The sequence below is a fragment of the Lissotriton vulgaris genome, chromosome 2_1, assembly GCF_964263255.1.
Source record: "Lissotriton vulgaris chromosome 2_1, aLisVul1.2, whole genome shotgun sequence".
NCBI lineage: Eukaryota > Metazoa > Chordata > Amphibia > Caudata > Salamandridae > Lissotriton > Lissotriton vulgaris.
The window spans coordinates 1,031,405,512-1,031,421,870 of NC_141687.1; the positions used below are offsets into that span (position 1 = coordinate 1,031,405,512).

At 47.1% G+C, this 16,359-nt stretch overlaps 1 protein-coding gene across 1 annotated transcript in view; it reads left to right on the forward strand.

Moving 5' to 3' along the window:
* CCDC148 (coiled-coil domain containing 148) overlaps positions 1 to 16,359 on the forward strand; it is a 1,056,272-nt gene that overhangs the window by 325,732 nt on the left and 714,181 nt on the right. Inside the window, exon 4 of the mRNA XM_086956667.1 lies at positions 5,964 to 6,067. Coding sequence (XP_086812793.1) covers positions 5,964 to 6,067 — 104 coding nt within the window. The remainder of the gene's footprint in view (positions 1 to 5,963; positions 6,068 to 16,359) is intronic.

The following is a 16,359-nucleotide window of genomic DNA, read 5'->3' on the forward strand; positions in this document are numbered from 1 at the left end:
GCATCATTTTAGGCAAATATATTATCATATTTCCAAACTGGGGATCTGGAGGTAAAGTGTCACAATACAATTTCCTAATTAGTTCTTCTCAAGTTATTTACTCTTGTTTTATTTTTGTCTTCTTTTTTGTTCTCTTGAATTGTTCTTCTGGTACCTTTTATTTTTTTTAGACAAATCGGTGTAGAAGGTAGGGCCATGTCCTCTGCAATGTTTAGGATACAGTTAAGTCATTTCTCAGTTGTCTTAAGATATGTTTACAACTGAGGGGTCAGGTTTTGCGTGATCAGATGTTGGGAAAAGTCGTGTTCACCTTATATTAGGTGGACTACCCTGGTCTGCCCTGCAAATCACATTTAATTGTTTGCACCAGGCACAGACCTCCTTGGACGCTATTACTGACGACACACCGCCCCCAGTGACCACAGCATATGCTTGTGTATAATTACATCTTGTACACAAAAAGCTTGTATTTCAGGTTGGTATCTGTGTAATCTGATTGGTGTTAAGTAGGTCACAAATTGTGACCCACTACAATGAGATGCCATCATATGGATAGTGGCCTGCTGGAGTCAGCAGATCACCATGTCTGTGATCGCATTTTAATAAAGTCAACACGTTTTTAAAAAATGCAACCCATTTTCCGTAAAAAAACTGTATTGTGTTTAACCCCTTAACTGCTGCCGTCGGCCAACTGTCGTCACAAGCACTACCTCCCCAGTGCTGCGCACGACCGTTGGCCGACGGGCCAGCATTCGTTATCCGAACGTTCAGCACTGGGCGCTGAACGTTCGACGCTCTGATGAGGTTAAAAAGAAAAGCTTATTTGTTTGTTTACTTCAGAGTTTGCAGTGGTCCCACGTACGTCAGCGTACTCCAAAACATTTTTTTAACATTCACAAAGGAGAAGGGGTCCTCAAGAGACCCCTTCCCTTTTACGAGTGGGTTACCACCTCAGCGTAGTGGTCGGTAACGTTTCAATGGTTTACGACCGCTATTTCAATCATGACACTTGTATAGCGCGCTACTCACCCGGAAGGGTCTCAAGGCGCTGGGGGAGAGGGGTCCGTTACTGCTCGAAGAGCCAGGTCTTGAGTTGCTTCCTGAAGGAGAGATGGTCCTGGGTTAGTCGAAGGTGGATGGGGAGGGAGTTCCATGTCTTGGCTGCCAGGTAGGAGAAGGATCTTCCTCCGGCGGTGGCTCTGCCGATGCGTGGAACGGTGGCGAGGGCGAGGCTGGTCGATCGTAACTGGCGGGTGGGCGTGTAGAAGGTCAGGCGGTTGTTGAGGTACTTGGGGCCCAGGTCGTGGAGGGCCTTGTGTGCGTGGGTGAGGAGTCTGAACGTGATCCTCTTGCTGACGGGGAGCCAGTGCCTCAGGTGGCCGGATATGTGGCTGTGTCGGGGGATGTCCAGGACGAGTCGTGCGGAGGCGTTCTGGATGCGTTGGAGTCTTTTCTGAAGGTTGGCTGTGGTTCCGGCGTAGAGGGTGTTTCCGTAGTCCAGTCGGCTGGTGACGAGTGCCTGGGTGACCGTCTTCCTGGTTTCGGTGGGGAGCCATCGGAAGATCTTTCGGAGCATGCGCAGGGTGTTGAAGCACGATGATGAGACGGCGTTGACTTGTCTGGTCATTGAGAGGGAGGAGTCCAGGATGAAGCCCAGGTTGCGTGCGTGGTCCGTTGGCTTGGGAGTGGTGCCCAGGGCAGGGGCCACCAGGAGTCGTCCCAGGCGGAGGGCGATGACCCCAGGATGAGGACTTCCGTCTTGTCTGAGTTCAGTTTCAGGCGGCTGTTCTTCATCCACTCGGCGACGTCGTTCATCCCTTCATGTAGGCTGGTCCTGGCGGCGGCGGGGTCGTTGGTGAGGGAGAGGATCAGCTGGGTGTCGTCGGTGTAGGAGATGATGTTGAGGTTGTGTTGGCGTGCGATGGCTGCGAGGGGGCTCATGTAGACTTTGAAGACGGTTGGGCTGAGCGATGATCCCTGTGGTACTTAATCATTGATACATGTGGATAAGAATCCCTGTTTGGAAGGGATGCCTACAACATGTGTCCATTACTTACTTATAATGGCATTGCTCCTATTCATACTCCCTCGCCTTCCTTCTTAACACGTGAGGCCCTCCGCCTCCCCCAATACCCACCCCACCCTATAAAAAACACACCCTGCCCCCACCACCTCCTGTACGTAAACAAGCCAAACCTAGAACTCAGTTAGACCGCACCGGGAGGGTGGGAGAGTCCTAGAAGGAAGGCGAGGGAGTAGGACTAGCAGTAATGCCATTATAAGTAAGCCATGGATGCATTACCTTCCATCCCTCCCTCACCTTCCTTCTTAACACATGAGGAATAGCAAGCAAAAACAGAGACAGACAACTGAGTGAAGTAGAACCCCATTTTATTAACGTGACCAAATCACAATACAAAACCCCCTATCCTTCATAGAGGACAAGACTCTGTGGCCAGGACATTATCCAAATGTTTCAGACCAGCAATCCGATAATGGCGGACAAAAGATTATGGGAGGGCATGTTGCATAAAGCGGCGACACAGGAACAGATCCTCAAATGTATCACAAACTACTTAGAGCTGAACGGATCTTCCAACGTCTCCCTGCCTACACTATGGGGGGGCCCTTAAGCCAGTGGTGAGAGGGAAGTTGTTTGCGCCCTCTGCCCCCTCACGCTGGAGCTGCCCTGGCAGTCGCTTATTCAGCGAAACACACTAGTTCCCCCCACCCCCTCCATAATCCCAACCTTAACTCCCCAGCCCACCCCCCCTCATATTGTCCAGTGCCCGCAGGTTTCGATCGCGTGCTCTTGGAAAAAAGAAAGAACAAGAACATGTCATGGCCCAGAAAGCCTTCGACTCCCTGCTCCCAGCACCCCCCCCTGCTTTGCATAATACACTTGCTTGCAGCAGTCCCTTCGGGACTCAGGAGCTATCTCGGGATGCCTTGTCTTTGAGGACCGTCTCCAGCACTGCTTGTTGCTCCCGCTCCTTCCCACTCTCTTCCATCACTCTTTTGCAGCTCTCCGGTCTGGAATGGACCGCTCTTCAGGGCTATGGGCCGGCAAACCTAATAAGGCCCCCAGTAGTGATTTAATATGGTGTAGCTTGTCGTCCCACTTGAAGATTAACCAGAATGGGTGACCCCAGGAGTCAGCCACTCCTTTGTCCTAAAGATGTAAGGTCACCTCTTTAAACTCCCGCCTCTTCTGTAGCGTAATGGCTGCTAAGTCCTGATAGAGGGCGATAGAATGGCCCTGGTATGTAATTGGTTGCTTTGCCCTGGCCTCCCTAAGAATGCGATCCTTAAGGGGATAGTCGAGCAAGAATGCTAGGATGTCTGGCCGCGGCGCCGGGGCCCTTCTTCTAAACCCCACTCGTTGGGCCCTGTCTATGCGGATCTCCAAGTCCAGCGGGGGTCCGATGATATAGCAAAACAGTTCCTGTAGGTAATGGACCATGTACGACCACTCTGCGTCCGATGGAGCTCCCCTCACTCGAATGTTATTCCGCCGGGTGCGGGTTTCGGGATCCTCTGTGTGTGCCTGGAGGTCTAGGTGTTGTTCCCTCAAGCGTAGCACCTCCTGTCGGAGCTGTGTTACCTCTTCCTCCCTGGCCTGGTCTTGGTCTTCAATGGCGGGCACCCTCTTTCTGATCATATCTATGTCTCGGTGGATCTCTTTCACCTCCCCCCCCACTTCGCTCTTCAGTGTGTGGAAGTGGTTGTGTAGGGTGTTGAACAATGTTTCCAGAAAGGACCGGGTGATCGGGGCCTCCACACTTTCCGACTCAAGGTGAAGCTGGTTTACGTGTGCGGCCTGTTCATCTCCCTCCCTGGTTTGTGGGGCTTTAGTTAGCATGTCCTTCAATGTTCTGTGTTTCTTCCCCCGCATCGATGACTTGTTGGCGGTGTAGGTAATAGGCTGTAGAATGGCTTTCTGTTCGCAAGCTCTGCTCCAGGTATTGTACGCCCCCTTGGCCCGCTGTTTTCTGCCCTGAGTCGCTGTATTATTGGTTCCTTAAAGTTGGCATGACGCTTGGGATGGCCCCCTCCACCGGTGGGGTTCCGCAAGGTTGGTGTCCACCTTCAGGGCCAGAGCTATGGGTATCCTCACACCCGGTATGGTTCGTGTGGGGTGAGAGCTGGTGTCCTCTCAGGGTTTGGCTCGTGTGCTGGGCCCGGTGGCCGCAGCTAGGGCTGGATCGCTCCCTCTCCATTAGCCGCTTCCAAGCCAAGAGCTGCACCAGGGAAGATGCAGACTATGGAGCACTGCTTACGGGCCGTCCCTCTCTGCCCTCGACGTCCCTACTCCCAGCTAAGAACAGCCACCAATGCCCAGACTGAGGATGCAGCGTAGTTCGTGATTTGCCGTGAACGGTGTGCATTTACTCCGGTCCAGACCTGTGTTGTCTGTGGCGTCCCTCTTTGTTTTTTGACATGTGGGTCCCCACCCCTCTCTGTATCGGGCCCCTTTCACTCTGCATTCAAAAGGAGAGTCGCTCAGGCCCTTTCTTCAGGGCCGGTCGCTCGCGCCGTCCGGCGCCTGCTGACAATTGGGCTCCACTGATGGGACCCCTGTGGTGCGGTGCTCGCTCGGACTCAAAGGCCCCTCCTTTGGACCTCATGTGTTGCTGATCCCGGTGAGGCTCTCCGGCCGCTCCGGCGCTCCCAAGATTCGTCCCTTTGGGGTCGCTGCTCCACATAGAGCCTGAGCGGGCCCCATGAGCCGCCAATGCCGCAACCTCAGTCCCTGGCTTTAAGACTCTTCCCAGCTCGCTGCTCTTGCCGATCTGCCTATGCACTCCTCTGTTCCAGCCAACCCTCCTGTCTCCAGGCCCGGGAGCGCCAGCCGGTGCATCCGCCGATGCCCCTCCAGGCCGGTCAGGTCCTCCAGAGCTCCTAAACCGCCTCCTCCTCTGCTTGCTCAAGCCTTGCGCCGCCCGCCAGCCTGCTTGCGGATTGGGACTTTTCTCTTCTTGCAATGGGTGCCTCCTTTCTTCACAGCGTTGGGCCCCCGGCGCCAGCCGATTATCTGCCTTAGAGCCGCAATCTGATGCGGGTCGACTCCCCTTTGCTCTGCCCCTGCCACCTCACACCAGGGCTCTGCGCGGCCCACTAGGCCTCGCCCACCCTCTCCCAACCCAGCGCTCGTCCGTCTCTCATTAGCACTGGGCTCTGCACAGGGCCCGTGGCGAGTCCTTCACCTTAGCTAACTGTTCCGGTCAGGTGCTTGACTGCCCTCTGGGGGCCTGTGGTACTTTTGGACCCGTCCGCCAAGCGCCGCTCTCAGCCACCTCTCGGCTAGTTGGAGTAGGCCGCCATTTTCTCCTTTTGTGCCGCTGCCGCGCCAAGCGCGGCGTTGTCCGTTCTCCAGCCTCCAGCCCCACTTTCATCCTATTCGAGAGCACTGCCGGGCCGGAGGTGCGTCCTCTCTTATTCCTGAGCCTTCAGGGGCTGCACTTCGCAGGGATGGGCGGATTTGGACGCTTGAGAGTGGGGAGATGATTTGAAACACGTCTTACCCGCTCACCATCTTGGCCACGCCCCTTTAAACCAATTTTAAGAGTCAGTAAAAAGTTGTTGGTGCATCCATCTTGGTGCCTGCCTCTCTGATGTCCCTCCCACTATAGCCCAATATCATTACAAGATAGTAACTGCTTCCCTAGTATGTTCTATGTTCAGTAAGTTATTATGTTTCTCTGAGTGCTTATTCTTTTGTTGATCTGGTGTGTGAGAACACTCGACCTTAATCACTTCGACATCTCATGTTCACATTCTGTCTTCTGTGGTGAGACCCAAATGATCTCAAGAGCCCAATAAACAAAAAATAAAATTATGGCTTAGTTAAAACTTTTAGTCTATAGACACACGTTCTAAAATTAAAAAAAGAGTGAACTACAGCTACAGGGCACTAATGTTTTCTAATTAAGCTGAATTCTGAAATATGATTTTTTTTTCAGGTGAAGAAAACAGAACGTGCAGCAAAGATTACCAAAGAACTAATGCTGATAAAACAACATCGACAAGTATGGTGGAAAGAACACCAGAGATTGATAGAAGCTCGGTAAAAAAAAACATAATTACTAGGCACTTCCTGTTGTTTCAAGCATTGTGTTGTGTTTCGTGCATAAATCAAACACTTTATTTAAATTTGCATCACATCGCGGATACTATTTTGGGACTGACTGCAGCTCTCCAGCTTCCCTGGCAGACTGCCTTATTGCAGTAGAAATACCTTTCCTGACGGATAGAACATCTTATTATTAGTTTACTCACAGAATTCTGGCGAGAGCTCCCTGAGTAATTGCTCAACCTTTTGGCCGCTTTACAAACTGTAGGTCACATCTTCTAATAAAAGCATTTCATCACATTAAGGGTAATAAAACCAGCACCTGTTATCTTCAGTATTGCGAGCACTGTATAAATGAAATTATTTGTTTCTATCATTATTGTTGTTATTATGATTTATATGTTGGCAACAGAATTATACCAAGAAAGGCAACATTCTTCCCGGTTGTAAGATTAATATGTCCCTGTACTAAAGAGTGGGGGAATGTGCATGTTCTCAACAGATACCACAACAGCAGTGGCAAAGGTGTTGTGGGCCATGATGCAGGCATGTATCTGCCACCGTTCTCCCCTGGGCTAATAAAAGTCATCCAATGTTGGTGTGCAGAGGACTCCTCACTCCATTGGGCCCTGCTGTCACTATTTCTGATTTATTATTATTATATTTCTTATATAGCGCCAGAATCGACCCCCGAAGGGGTATCTCCGCGCTTGCCTTGGGAACCCGTCCTGGTTTTTCCCTGTGAGATAGCCCCTACAGGGCATCCCCAAGGTGAAAGCCAGGCATCCCGTTGCGGGGGGCCGTTGTGGAGATTAAGCAAGCTTAGTGCCCAGAGTTGCAGAGTGTGAACCCATGATTAGGTCAGGCACCGAAGCGAGAGAATTATCGAGTCCATGGACATTTGAGCTCAGCACCCTGCCGCATCGGGAATTGAACCCTGGTCCCGGGTCTGACCTCTGCTTCAGGGTCTGCCTGCTCTAACCAGTGAGCCACTCTTCTCCACTGTTACAAATAGCTACTCGCCTGAGATTGTATGAGAGTGCAGGTTTACCAGCGGGACAGCTTGATAAGCACTGAAAGTCCAAGATTAAGGGAGAACTTAAAGTTTGGTGGACAGGGTTCTTCATCACTGGCATGGTGGAGTATACTGTTTACCAATAATCACAAGAACAAGGGATCAAAGAGTTACAAAAAATAGAAGGAAAGAATCAAAAAAAGGAAAGAGTTATTCTTTTCTTAGAAGAACACTCACTCACCAACCTAGTTGGTGACATGCTTCATCATCGGTTCCCACCCGAGCAGCCGAATGCCACTCGGGTGTGCTTCGACGCCTGATTACAGCGGAGCAGGTTTATTGGTGACAAAGGTGCAGGTGTGTGAATGGAGAAGTGAATAAAATTGTCTTTATTGTTCCCTAAATGTTTATAAATTGGAGCAATAAGACAAGGTTAAAAACAGAATGGGACACCTAAGTAGGTTAAATTGACCTGGGGCATCTGGACAGCAAAATTAGTGAGACAAGACACGATCTACATGTTTCAGCCTTCTTATGACAATGCTAGGCTTTCTTCAAGATCACATAAGTGACACAAGGGTTATGCATGCGCTAAGGTGCAACTGTCTCACATATAACATACCACGTACTTACTGCCTTCTGTGAAAGGTGCAGTATGTAATGGACTAAAATCAGTCTGGCCCCATGGAAATCATGGTGAGTGGGCAAACCGTCATCAAACCGAACTGTCCGCCGTCCTACCTAGGAGCCATCAGCACGGAATCCCGAGGATTTAAAATAAAATGTAGGGGACAATAAAGACAATTTTATTCACTTTCTCCATTCACGCACCTGCACTTTAGTCACCAAAAAACCTGCTCCGCTGTAATCTGGCGTCGAAGCACACCCAAGTGGAATTCGGCTGCTCCGGCGGGAACACGATGATGAAGCATGTCGCCAACTAGGTTGGTGAGTGAGGGTTCTTCTAAGAAAGGAATAACTCTTTCCTTTTTTTGATTCTTTTCTTTTAAGATCTACTGCTGATAGAAGAGCTGCACAAGCAGCTCTTGGTCCAGTGTGGTGAGCTGGGTTAGGGAAAATATTTGTCAAAGTCCGTGGGGCAAGGTCAGGCAAAGTCTGCTGCTCATTTTTTTTTTACAGCATTTTATATAGTGCGAATTTGACCCGAATCGGGTATGAGAGCGCTTTACATAGCACCAGTTGTATTACATGAGGACATATTCATTTTTGTTTGGCACGGGGAGATTAAGGGATTTGCCCAGAATCACAGGATGTTCCTCGTCATTGCCGAGACTCGAACCCAGTTCCCCAGATTTGAGGTTGACCTTCCTAGCCGTTAGGCCAACACCTCTATTGCCTATCTAAACTCCTTTACTATTGTCTAATGCCTTACTATATGCACATAATAATATCTAGACATTATTGTGAATTCTAAGTATAAGTAGAGAAGTGGAACCAATCAGATTTACAAGCCAGATGTAGAAAAGCATAATGATCCGAGAAAAATACAAAAATGGGTTCCAGTTGAATATTTATCACACAGCAACTTTTAAAGAGCCAGAGTGATGCTGGGACGGCATCTGGCAAGAACAGTCAGATTTTGACATAAGACACCACATAAGAGAGCCAGGAAGCATACCACATGGAGGAGATGGAGAATGGGGCAGCGTAGACTACAGACATGGAGGACAACAAATTCTGGGGCGGGGTCCTATAGACACTGCCCCAGCCACCTGAAGACCTGGACTTGACTTCCAGGTCAGAGCACTATAAGTAGCTTGTGAATGCTGAAGACGTTGTCTGGCAACATCAGTTGTTTAGATTATTTGGCATGAAGCTTTAGTTTGCACCTGTATATCTGTTTTCTCCCCTATCTTGTTTTCCCCATTTATCTGTTCCCTCGGTTTTCCTCCTACCTGCCTGTATTCATTTGCTTTTGTCTTGGACTGATTACTAGTTTTCAACTCGGCTATAATTTTTCATCGATTCCTGACTTCTCCTGCAAATAGGCTTGACTCTTTTTTGGAACCTGCATTTGTGCCCTGCTACGGAATTCCACTTTTTAGCTCTGGCGACTAGGACTCTACTTTCTGGTAGAAAGGTCTGCATTTCATTTCTTGGGCGTGTTTCCTGGTTTGCCTGGGGGCTATATACAATGATAGTGCCTCACACACCAGGTAAGCTGTTCACGCTTCTGACAATATACTTACATATTATAGAGTTCTGTACCATTACTCAGATACTCACTGTCTCTTGTTTTTTCTTCTTGACAGTGAGTCATAGTATACCTCTACAACACTGTGCCATCATCTATCTCTCTCTCTCTCTCTCTCTCTCTCTCTCTCTCTCTCTCTCTCTCTCTCTCATCCCTTACTCCCTCTTCTGCTACTTTCCCAGAGGTGATCCATACTCTCCTGGATCCTGATACAGGGAGAGGGACCACCTATAAGAAAAGGTGGGATTAGCCTTGCTATCTCCCAAGCCTCATTACAAAGGTCATAGCAAGAACAGACAAGAGCTCTTCAATCTAGGAAGACTTGGATGAGTCTATTAATTAAAAACATATTCAGTTTACAGTACATGCAAAGAACCAAGCAATGGAGGAGGCAGACGTGGTAGTACAGGTAACAGCCCAGGAAACCATATTCCATAGGAAGAGTCATAGGAACAAAAAGGTCAGTGGCTGCATTGGAGTAAAACTAAGTAAGTTGCAAGAATTACTATGCATTCATAGCTTTATCAGAACATCTGTAAAGTTATTTATCAGAATGCAGCTTTTCTGAGTTAATAAGGGACACCACTTATATAGAAGCCACCAGCCTGCAGGAATCTTTTGGCAATGGTCACAACACTACTTAACTGCTCCAGTTTTTTCCTGAGGGTTACTTGATTAGAATAGATCTTTATCACCAATGAAAATTATTTGCACCGCAGTGATGCCTGTACAGACAAGGATCTTGCTTCTAGATTAATTAGGTTATATTTAGGAGTTAGCAGCCTGATATGATATTTATTCTGTAAATCGTGAATCATGATTTGAAGATAAATGTTGCCATTCCAGTCCTGGGCACTTGTTGGCACAAGCCCTAGAACACTGTACGCAGGATTTTCAATGCAATGCAAGCCAAAACTGGGAACGAGTAAAGGAATCAATGGGTATCCGTAGCACAAGCCCTTGAAATTAGGCTAAAATGGCACAAAAGTCTGTGTTCTTTGCCCTTGGGACCCATGAGTCAAGAAGTATTCACTGCAGCCCCTATATTCAATGAACAATTCTCAAGGGAAAGTAGAGGCAAGATCAATCTTAGGGCACCGCAAAGTGCCTGCCACACTGTGAATGGTTGGGAAGAGGTGACCCATGGGTACCCCCAGCAGCACTATTCGGAAGACTTCTGGTGAAGGGGGGCCTGCTACGGGCCCCCAAAGACCAATTCTGGCAGCCGATTTGTTCCGGTCAAACCAAATCAAAAAGGCTGTCCAAATCGTTCATCGTACTTGTTCGGAAACCAAGTCCAAAGAACTGCACGAATCTGATCCGAAAGGCTCGTCCTCTTCGAATGCCTTCCGGAACCGATTCGGTCAGCGCTAACGGTTTCGGAAAGCATTATACTTGGTCGTTCAGAACTGGGAATCAGGCGTTCGGAAACAAGTGATCCGGATCTAATTCAGCAAACCCGAATCCGATTCGAAGCCCTTCCGATCTACATCGGAATCGAGCCCTAAGTGTTTCTATTACAGATGCAAATTTTAGTTACAACCTGAATCTGAGATTTAAGAGAAATGTCTTCATCAAATATAAACGTTTCACTTCTCCTGCCAGAGGAATTTTTAGGCAGCTTAAGGAATATCAGAAGCTTGAGGAACTGCAAGAAGTGCCCGCCCTGAATACCAAGAATGATCTGCTCAGTTTTCTACTGGTTGAAGTTCAGGTTCTTTTGAGCCATCATATTTGAATACCGTAGTAGAGGAAGCAAAGCTATTCAGTACTGTAACTCTTGTGAATATTGTCTGAGCATTATTTGCTGTTAGCGCATCAGACAAATAATGTTTTTAAGTAGTTATTGAATGAGTCAGTAAGGATACAGATCCCTGTGTCAGGTGGGACAGAAAAGGCCTTGGTTTCGTTTGCCGCATACTTTCAGTCAGGAAGGAATTGAACCATGCTATGGTGTCTAGTGCTTCCCACAATATTGAAAACATGTTGCAAAATAGTGTTGTTCTCCACTGTGCCAAAGGCTGCTGAAAGGTCCAATATGAGCAGAAGAGAAGCTGCCTCTTTATAAAGTAAGTAGCCACTATTTAGAAGAAGGCTTATCACATATATCTAAACTCTTTTCAGATACTGCGCTTGTCTTTGGGAGAAATCACTGCATTTGCATGTGTGCAATGACTCTGAAACAATGGCACAAGCCCCATTATCTTTGCTTCACTGGAGCCATCATGCATGGGTACCAAGATGATTCCCTATATTGCCACTGTGTGGCTTCATTGCCATGGACCACATCTATCATTCCAGTTGTATGCCTCACATCAGGCCTTAGCTCACCATCCACAAGTGAGTCCTTAATATCACCTATGCCTCTTGTCTACCCCCATCCAAAAAGAATGTTTGCACCCTCCGTAAGAATTCTGTAATGTCCTGATACACCACTAGCCTATCTGCATGAGAAGAACTGACAGTCTGTTTAACATGATTTAGAGCCTGATCTAGAGTTAGGAGGACAGTATTTACTCTATCAAGGCGACGCAAAATACTCCATCGCCCTGACGTAGTACCAGTCGTCTGAACATAGAGTGGTTTGCTGAGCCAGTGGACAGCTATAGCAATTGACAGGAACCGCTGTCACGGCTCCATCATACATGACAGCTGGCCATCAAACTTGTAACTTGCGTTTGTGTCCTCCCAAAAAAAAATACCAATGTGGGATTGCTGTGGTGTTTAAACAGAATATCAGAACCAAAAATATCCTGTGTCAAAATATGTCACGAATATCAAGGATAAAAATATTGTGAAGGTAGGTTTCTATAGGCAAGTATAGTTTTACTATATATTATGTACCTTGACGATATATATATATATCTTCAAGGTATGTAGATGTGGAGTTAAGAATAGTAAATCTATACTTTCCTATTTGCACTTACCTTCTCGATATTTTGGTCCTCAATATTTTTGACACAATATCTCATGACCAAGTTAACATCGTCATTTATTTGATTGTGTTTAGTATTGCCTCATGAATACATCATGTGGATGGACCATAAAGATCCAGAAGAAAGAGTCTTTCATTTTCTAATATTTATTATTTACTTTTGTTTGTGTGTCACATGTTAGCCAGTATGTCTTGATTTGCATGCATGCCATGCGCGCATCAAAGGTTTAGAAGTGTGAGGATACCCATGAAGAATAACTTAATTAAATATCCAATGAGTGTTGGTTAAAAGAGGCATGGAATAATCAGGTAGCCTGCACAATCATTACACAAATCCATGGTGTAGGTGCCATTATTTTGTATACTGACAATCTACCGATCCCGCTCCCCCCCCCCCCCCCCCCCCCCATTGCCTTAACAGGATCACTTCCTGCCACAAATGGAAAGAAAAAAAGCTCAGCATTTAGGGATTCCGAGCACAAATCTGTGAGCAAGAGTATTCAGGGCAAACAACTAGATAACATAATAGAGAAGGCATGCTCGAACACGATTGGACATTGACCATGTCTGGGCCTCATTCCAGCAGAGTTTTAAGCAATTTTGCTGGAGGAGGAGAGGGCATCCTCAACTGTAATTCATTCTGCCAAGATGTTTCCACAACAGGCTTCAGACTACTGGCAGGAGCAATGGCAATGCCCAGACAAGGCTGGCTTGGGTACATATCATTCAGACCATTGGTCTGTAGCCAATTCCTGGTCAAGCCATTTGATGGAAAATCATTCTTTGACAGGCATATGTTCAAGATACTCCAGAATATCGAAAGACACATGAATACAGCTAGGTCACTGGGAGTACTTTAACACAGGCATCTGCAGCCTTTTTTGGGTTCCAAAAGGTAGAGGCCTCCTAATGATTAGGCTGGCCATCATACTGCTACCAGCCTTAACAGGCACAGCAGCAGTTCTTACTCCGACTCTATCAGCAACAGTACTGATATCCACCTGAATCGATTTATCCAAAACAAATAACAACCACAAAAGTGCACTTTAGCCATAGGCACTGAACTCTGGCACAAGACACAGACTTCCTGCAGGCATTGGCCATGCCTCCATCTCTCCTGATGCAGAGCATGGTGGGGAAGGGATTCTTTCTTTTTAATTCCTCAGTGGTGTTTCATCACTCACTGTGAATCAATTGTTCTGCTGTTTTTGGCTAGGTCTACACTGTGAAATGGCCACATATATACATGCATCAACCTGGTGCACTATAGCCATACACTTAAAGACTCTCACCAACTCCATTAAACAAGATGGTGCATCACCATCTACACCTGCTGCAGGCAGAGATCACCTTCATCATAAAAAACCTGTCTCCAAATCCCATCAAAAGAGCCTTTTTTCCTCATGTTTTTCTGTAATCAGGAGGAAGGCCAGAGCATGGAGGCCATCCCAAACCTACGAACATTGAACACATACCTCAGAAAACAGTTCTATTGAATGTTTTTTCTGAAAGGGATCCTTTTGCTCCTCATAGAATGGACTCTGATATGGATCTGCAGCACCTTTACGTCCACATTCCCATCCTTCACAAAGACTGTAAATACCTATGATTTGAAGTGGCCTGTTGCACAATTTCAGTACTTCCCTTTGACCTTTACCAAATGTACATCTGTAGATGTTTACTTACCAGGAAAACTGGCTGATGAAAGGGGCCTCATTCTTAGTCATAAAAGCATTCACTAGGGCTTATCTTAAACTTTTTGACAGACTGAGTCTATTTCTTATCATTGAAAAATCATTTCTTACTACTCAGAGGCAATACTTGGAGCTATTATAGACACAAACAAAGGGAAAGTCTTCCCCTCGAAAGAGTGACCTAGCCTTGCAAATCCTGAAGAATCAGACCATCTCAGTGCACCTCTTCAAATCTTTACTAGGGATAATGTGCTTATGCATCCCCTTCATTCCATTCTGCCACATCAGGATGAGACAGCTTCACAAGGAGCTAGACAAACAATGGTGTCAAAGGACAGGCTCTTTCAACGAATAAGTGAAAACTGCCCCTCAAGTAAAACAAGCTGGTGGACTCAAGGAGACAATGCAGCAAGAGGTCATCATTTCAAGTAGGAAATCACTCAACTTTATGACAGAAGCGTCAGTGAATGGCTGGGATGCCCATTTACAGGACCAGGCCAAAAAGGGCTGGTGCTGTAAAGACGAGCCAAACCTCTAGATAGATGCACTGGACTTTGAAAGCCATCAGGCAGGGATTACAATATTTAATTCTTAGATTCAAGAGATCATCAGTTATGATTTAGATAAATTTACATAGACAGTATGAAATCCATTATTTACACAAACAGACAGAGGAGGGGAGGGGCAAGGGTTTTAGGAATCCTGTCAACAGAGGCCCAGATTGTTGTGGAACTGGCTATTCAACATTCAATTTCTACAGCAGAGCACCTACCTGGCATGTACAATGATTTTCTATTCAAACTAAATATTGACATTTTAATATCGACCTACAGAAATATTGAAACGGAAATATCGTCAACAAGAATGTCATTGACACGAATATCGATTTTAAGGTAAGTAATATCGAAGTTAGAAATATAGAAAGGTTAATATCGATTACAAAAATATCTTAATTTAATAGTTTTTTGTCATTTTTAGTACCGTAGCGGTTTGTTGGGATTTTAGGGGTACAGGGTGATAAGTAAGTTAATTTCAATTATTAATTCTTTATTAATATTAATGATTTAATTGATAATTATTTATTAATTGTGTAATTTCTTTTTTTTTATAATCAAGTTTATTGGTATTTTTGAGAACAAATCACAAAATATAATGGCTGCACAATCAGAAATGGTATTGAGGTAAATTACATTGGGAAGAAGGATGACAGAGACACGTACAACACTTTGGGAATGAGTAGAGAATTTGCATGCAAATATTCTTATACAGGACGTGTTCGCGCCCCTCAGGGCCCTGGGCCTCAAAGAGGGGTTCCTCCTGAGTTCCGCACCAATCCACTCCCTGTCTCCATTTCCGCATAGTAGGTGGCCTGGCCTGAGACTAAAGTGTCGCTATATCGCGTTTCGCCACCGCCACTGCTGTTCTGAGGAAGCGCTTAACGGCCTGAGAACCATCGAGGCCCTTGAACACACCCAGGATCAAGTGTAGCGGGTCGTGGGGAACCTGCCAACCCAAGGTCTGTGTAAGCTCTAGCTTTACCCTTGCCCAGAATGGTGTAAGAGCGGGGCATTGCCATGTCATTTAGTAGAAGTCCGCAGTAGTGTGGTTGCACCGCGCTCAGGACGGGGACGGCCGCATATGGGTGCTGTATAGGCGTGCAGGGGTGAGGTATGCCGTGTGGATGTAGCAAAGTTGGACTACACGCATCTTGGAGGAGGTCGTCAGGGTCTTGGGAGCTATAAGGGCCTCCCTTCAGTCCGCGTCCTCCAGAGGGTCCAGCCACCCCTCCCAGCAGGCACGCAGCAGGTCCAGGGATGCGGGACCAATGTTCACCAAGGAGCGGTAAATCCGCGACACCCCCCCTCTGCCTAGGTTCCCCTTCATCACTTGGGCCTCCAGGAGACTGAATTCCGGGAGGGAGGCGGGAAATGGAATGTGTGTTCGGAGGGCATGCCTTAGCTGTAAATATTTGTAAAATTGGGAGGAGTGTAGGGAGTGGCGGTGTTGTAAGTCTGCAAATGATCGAATGTGGTCTCCTACCCAGATGTCCCCCAGTAACGAAATCCCGATGAGGTCCCATCAGCGGAAGTATCAGAGTGACGAGACCTCTTCCAGCCAAACACCACTCCACAGAGGCGTCTGCCTGGTGAGCATCCGATCTAATTTCGTGGGGCGCAAGGCTGTACTCCAGGCCATAAGTACTGTTCGGGTGATGGGGGGAGGGCCTGTGCCACGGGGGTCCCATAAAGGTAGGCTTGGTGCTGTGGAAAATCCATTGACCTGAGTTCCACCCGGTATGCCAGGTCGGACCAGCCACCTGCGAACCAGTCATGGATCACAATGAGCTTCGTGGTCAGGTGGTATAGGTGGAGATTGGTTACCCCCATGCCCCCATCATAGGGAGGGATGCGGCAATGCGCCAGAGAC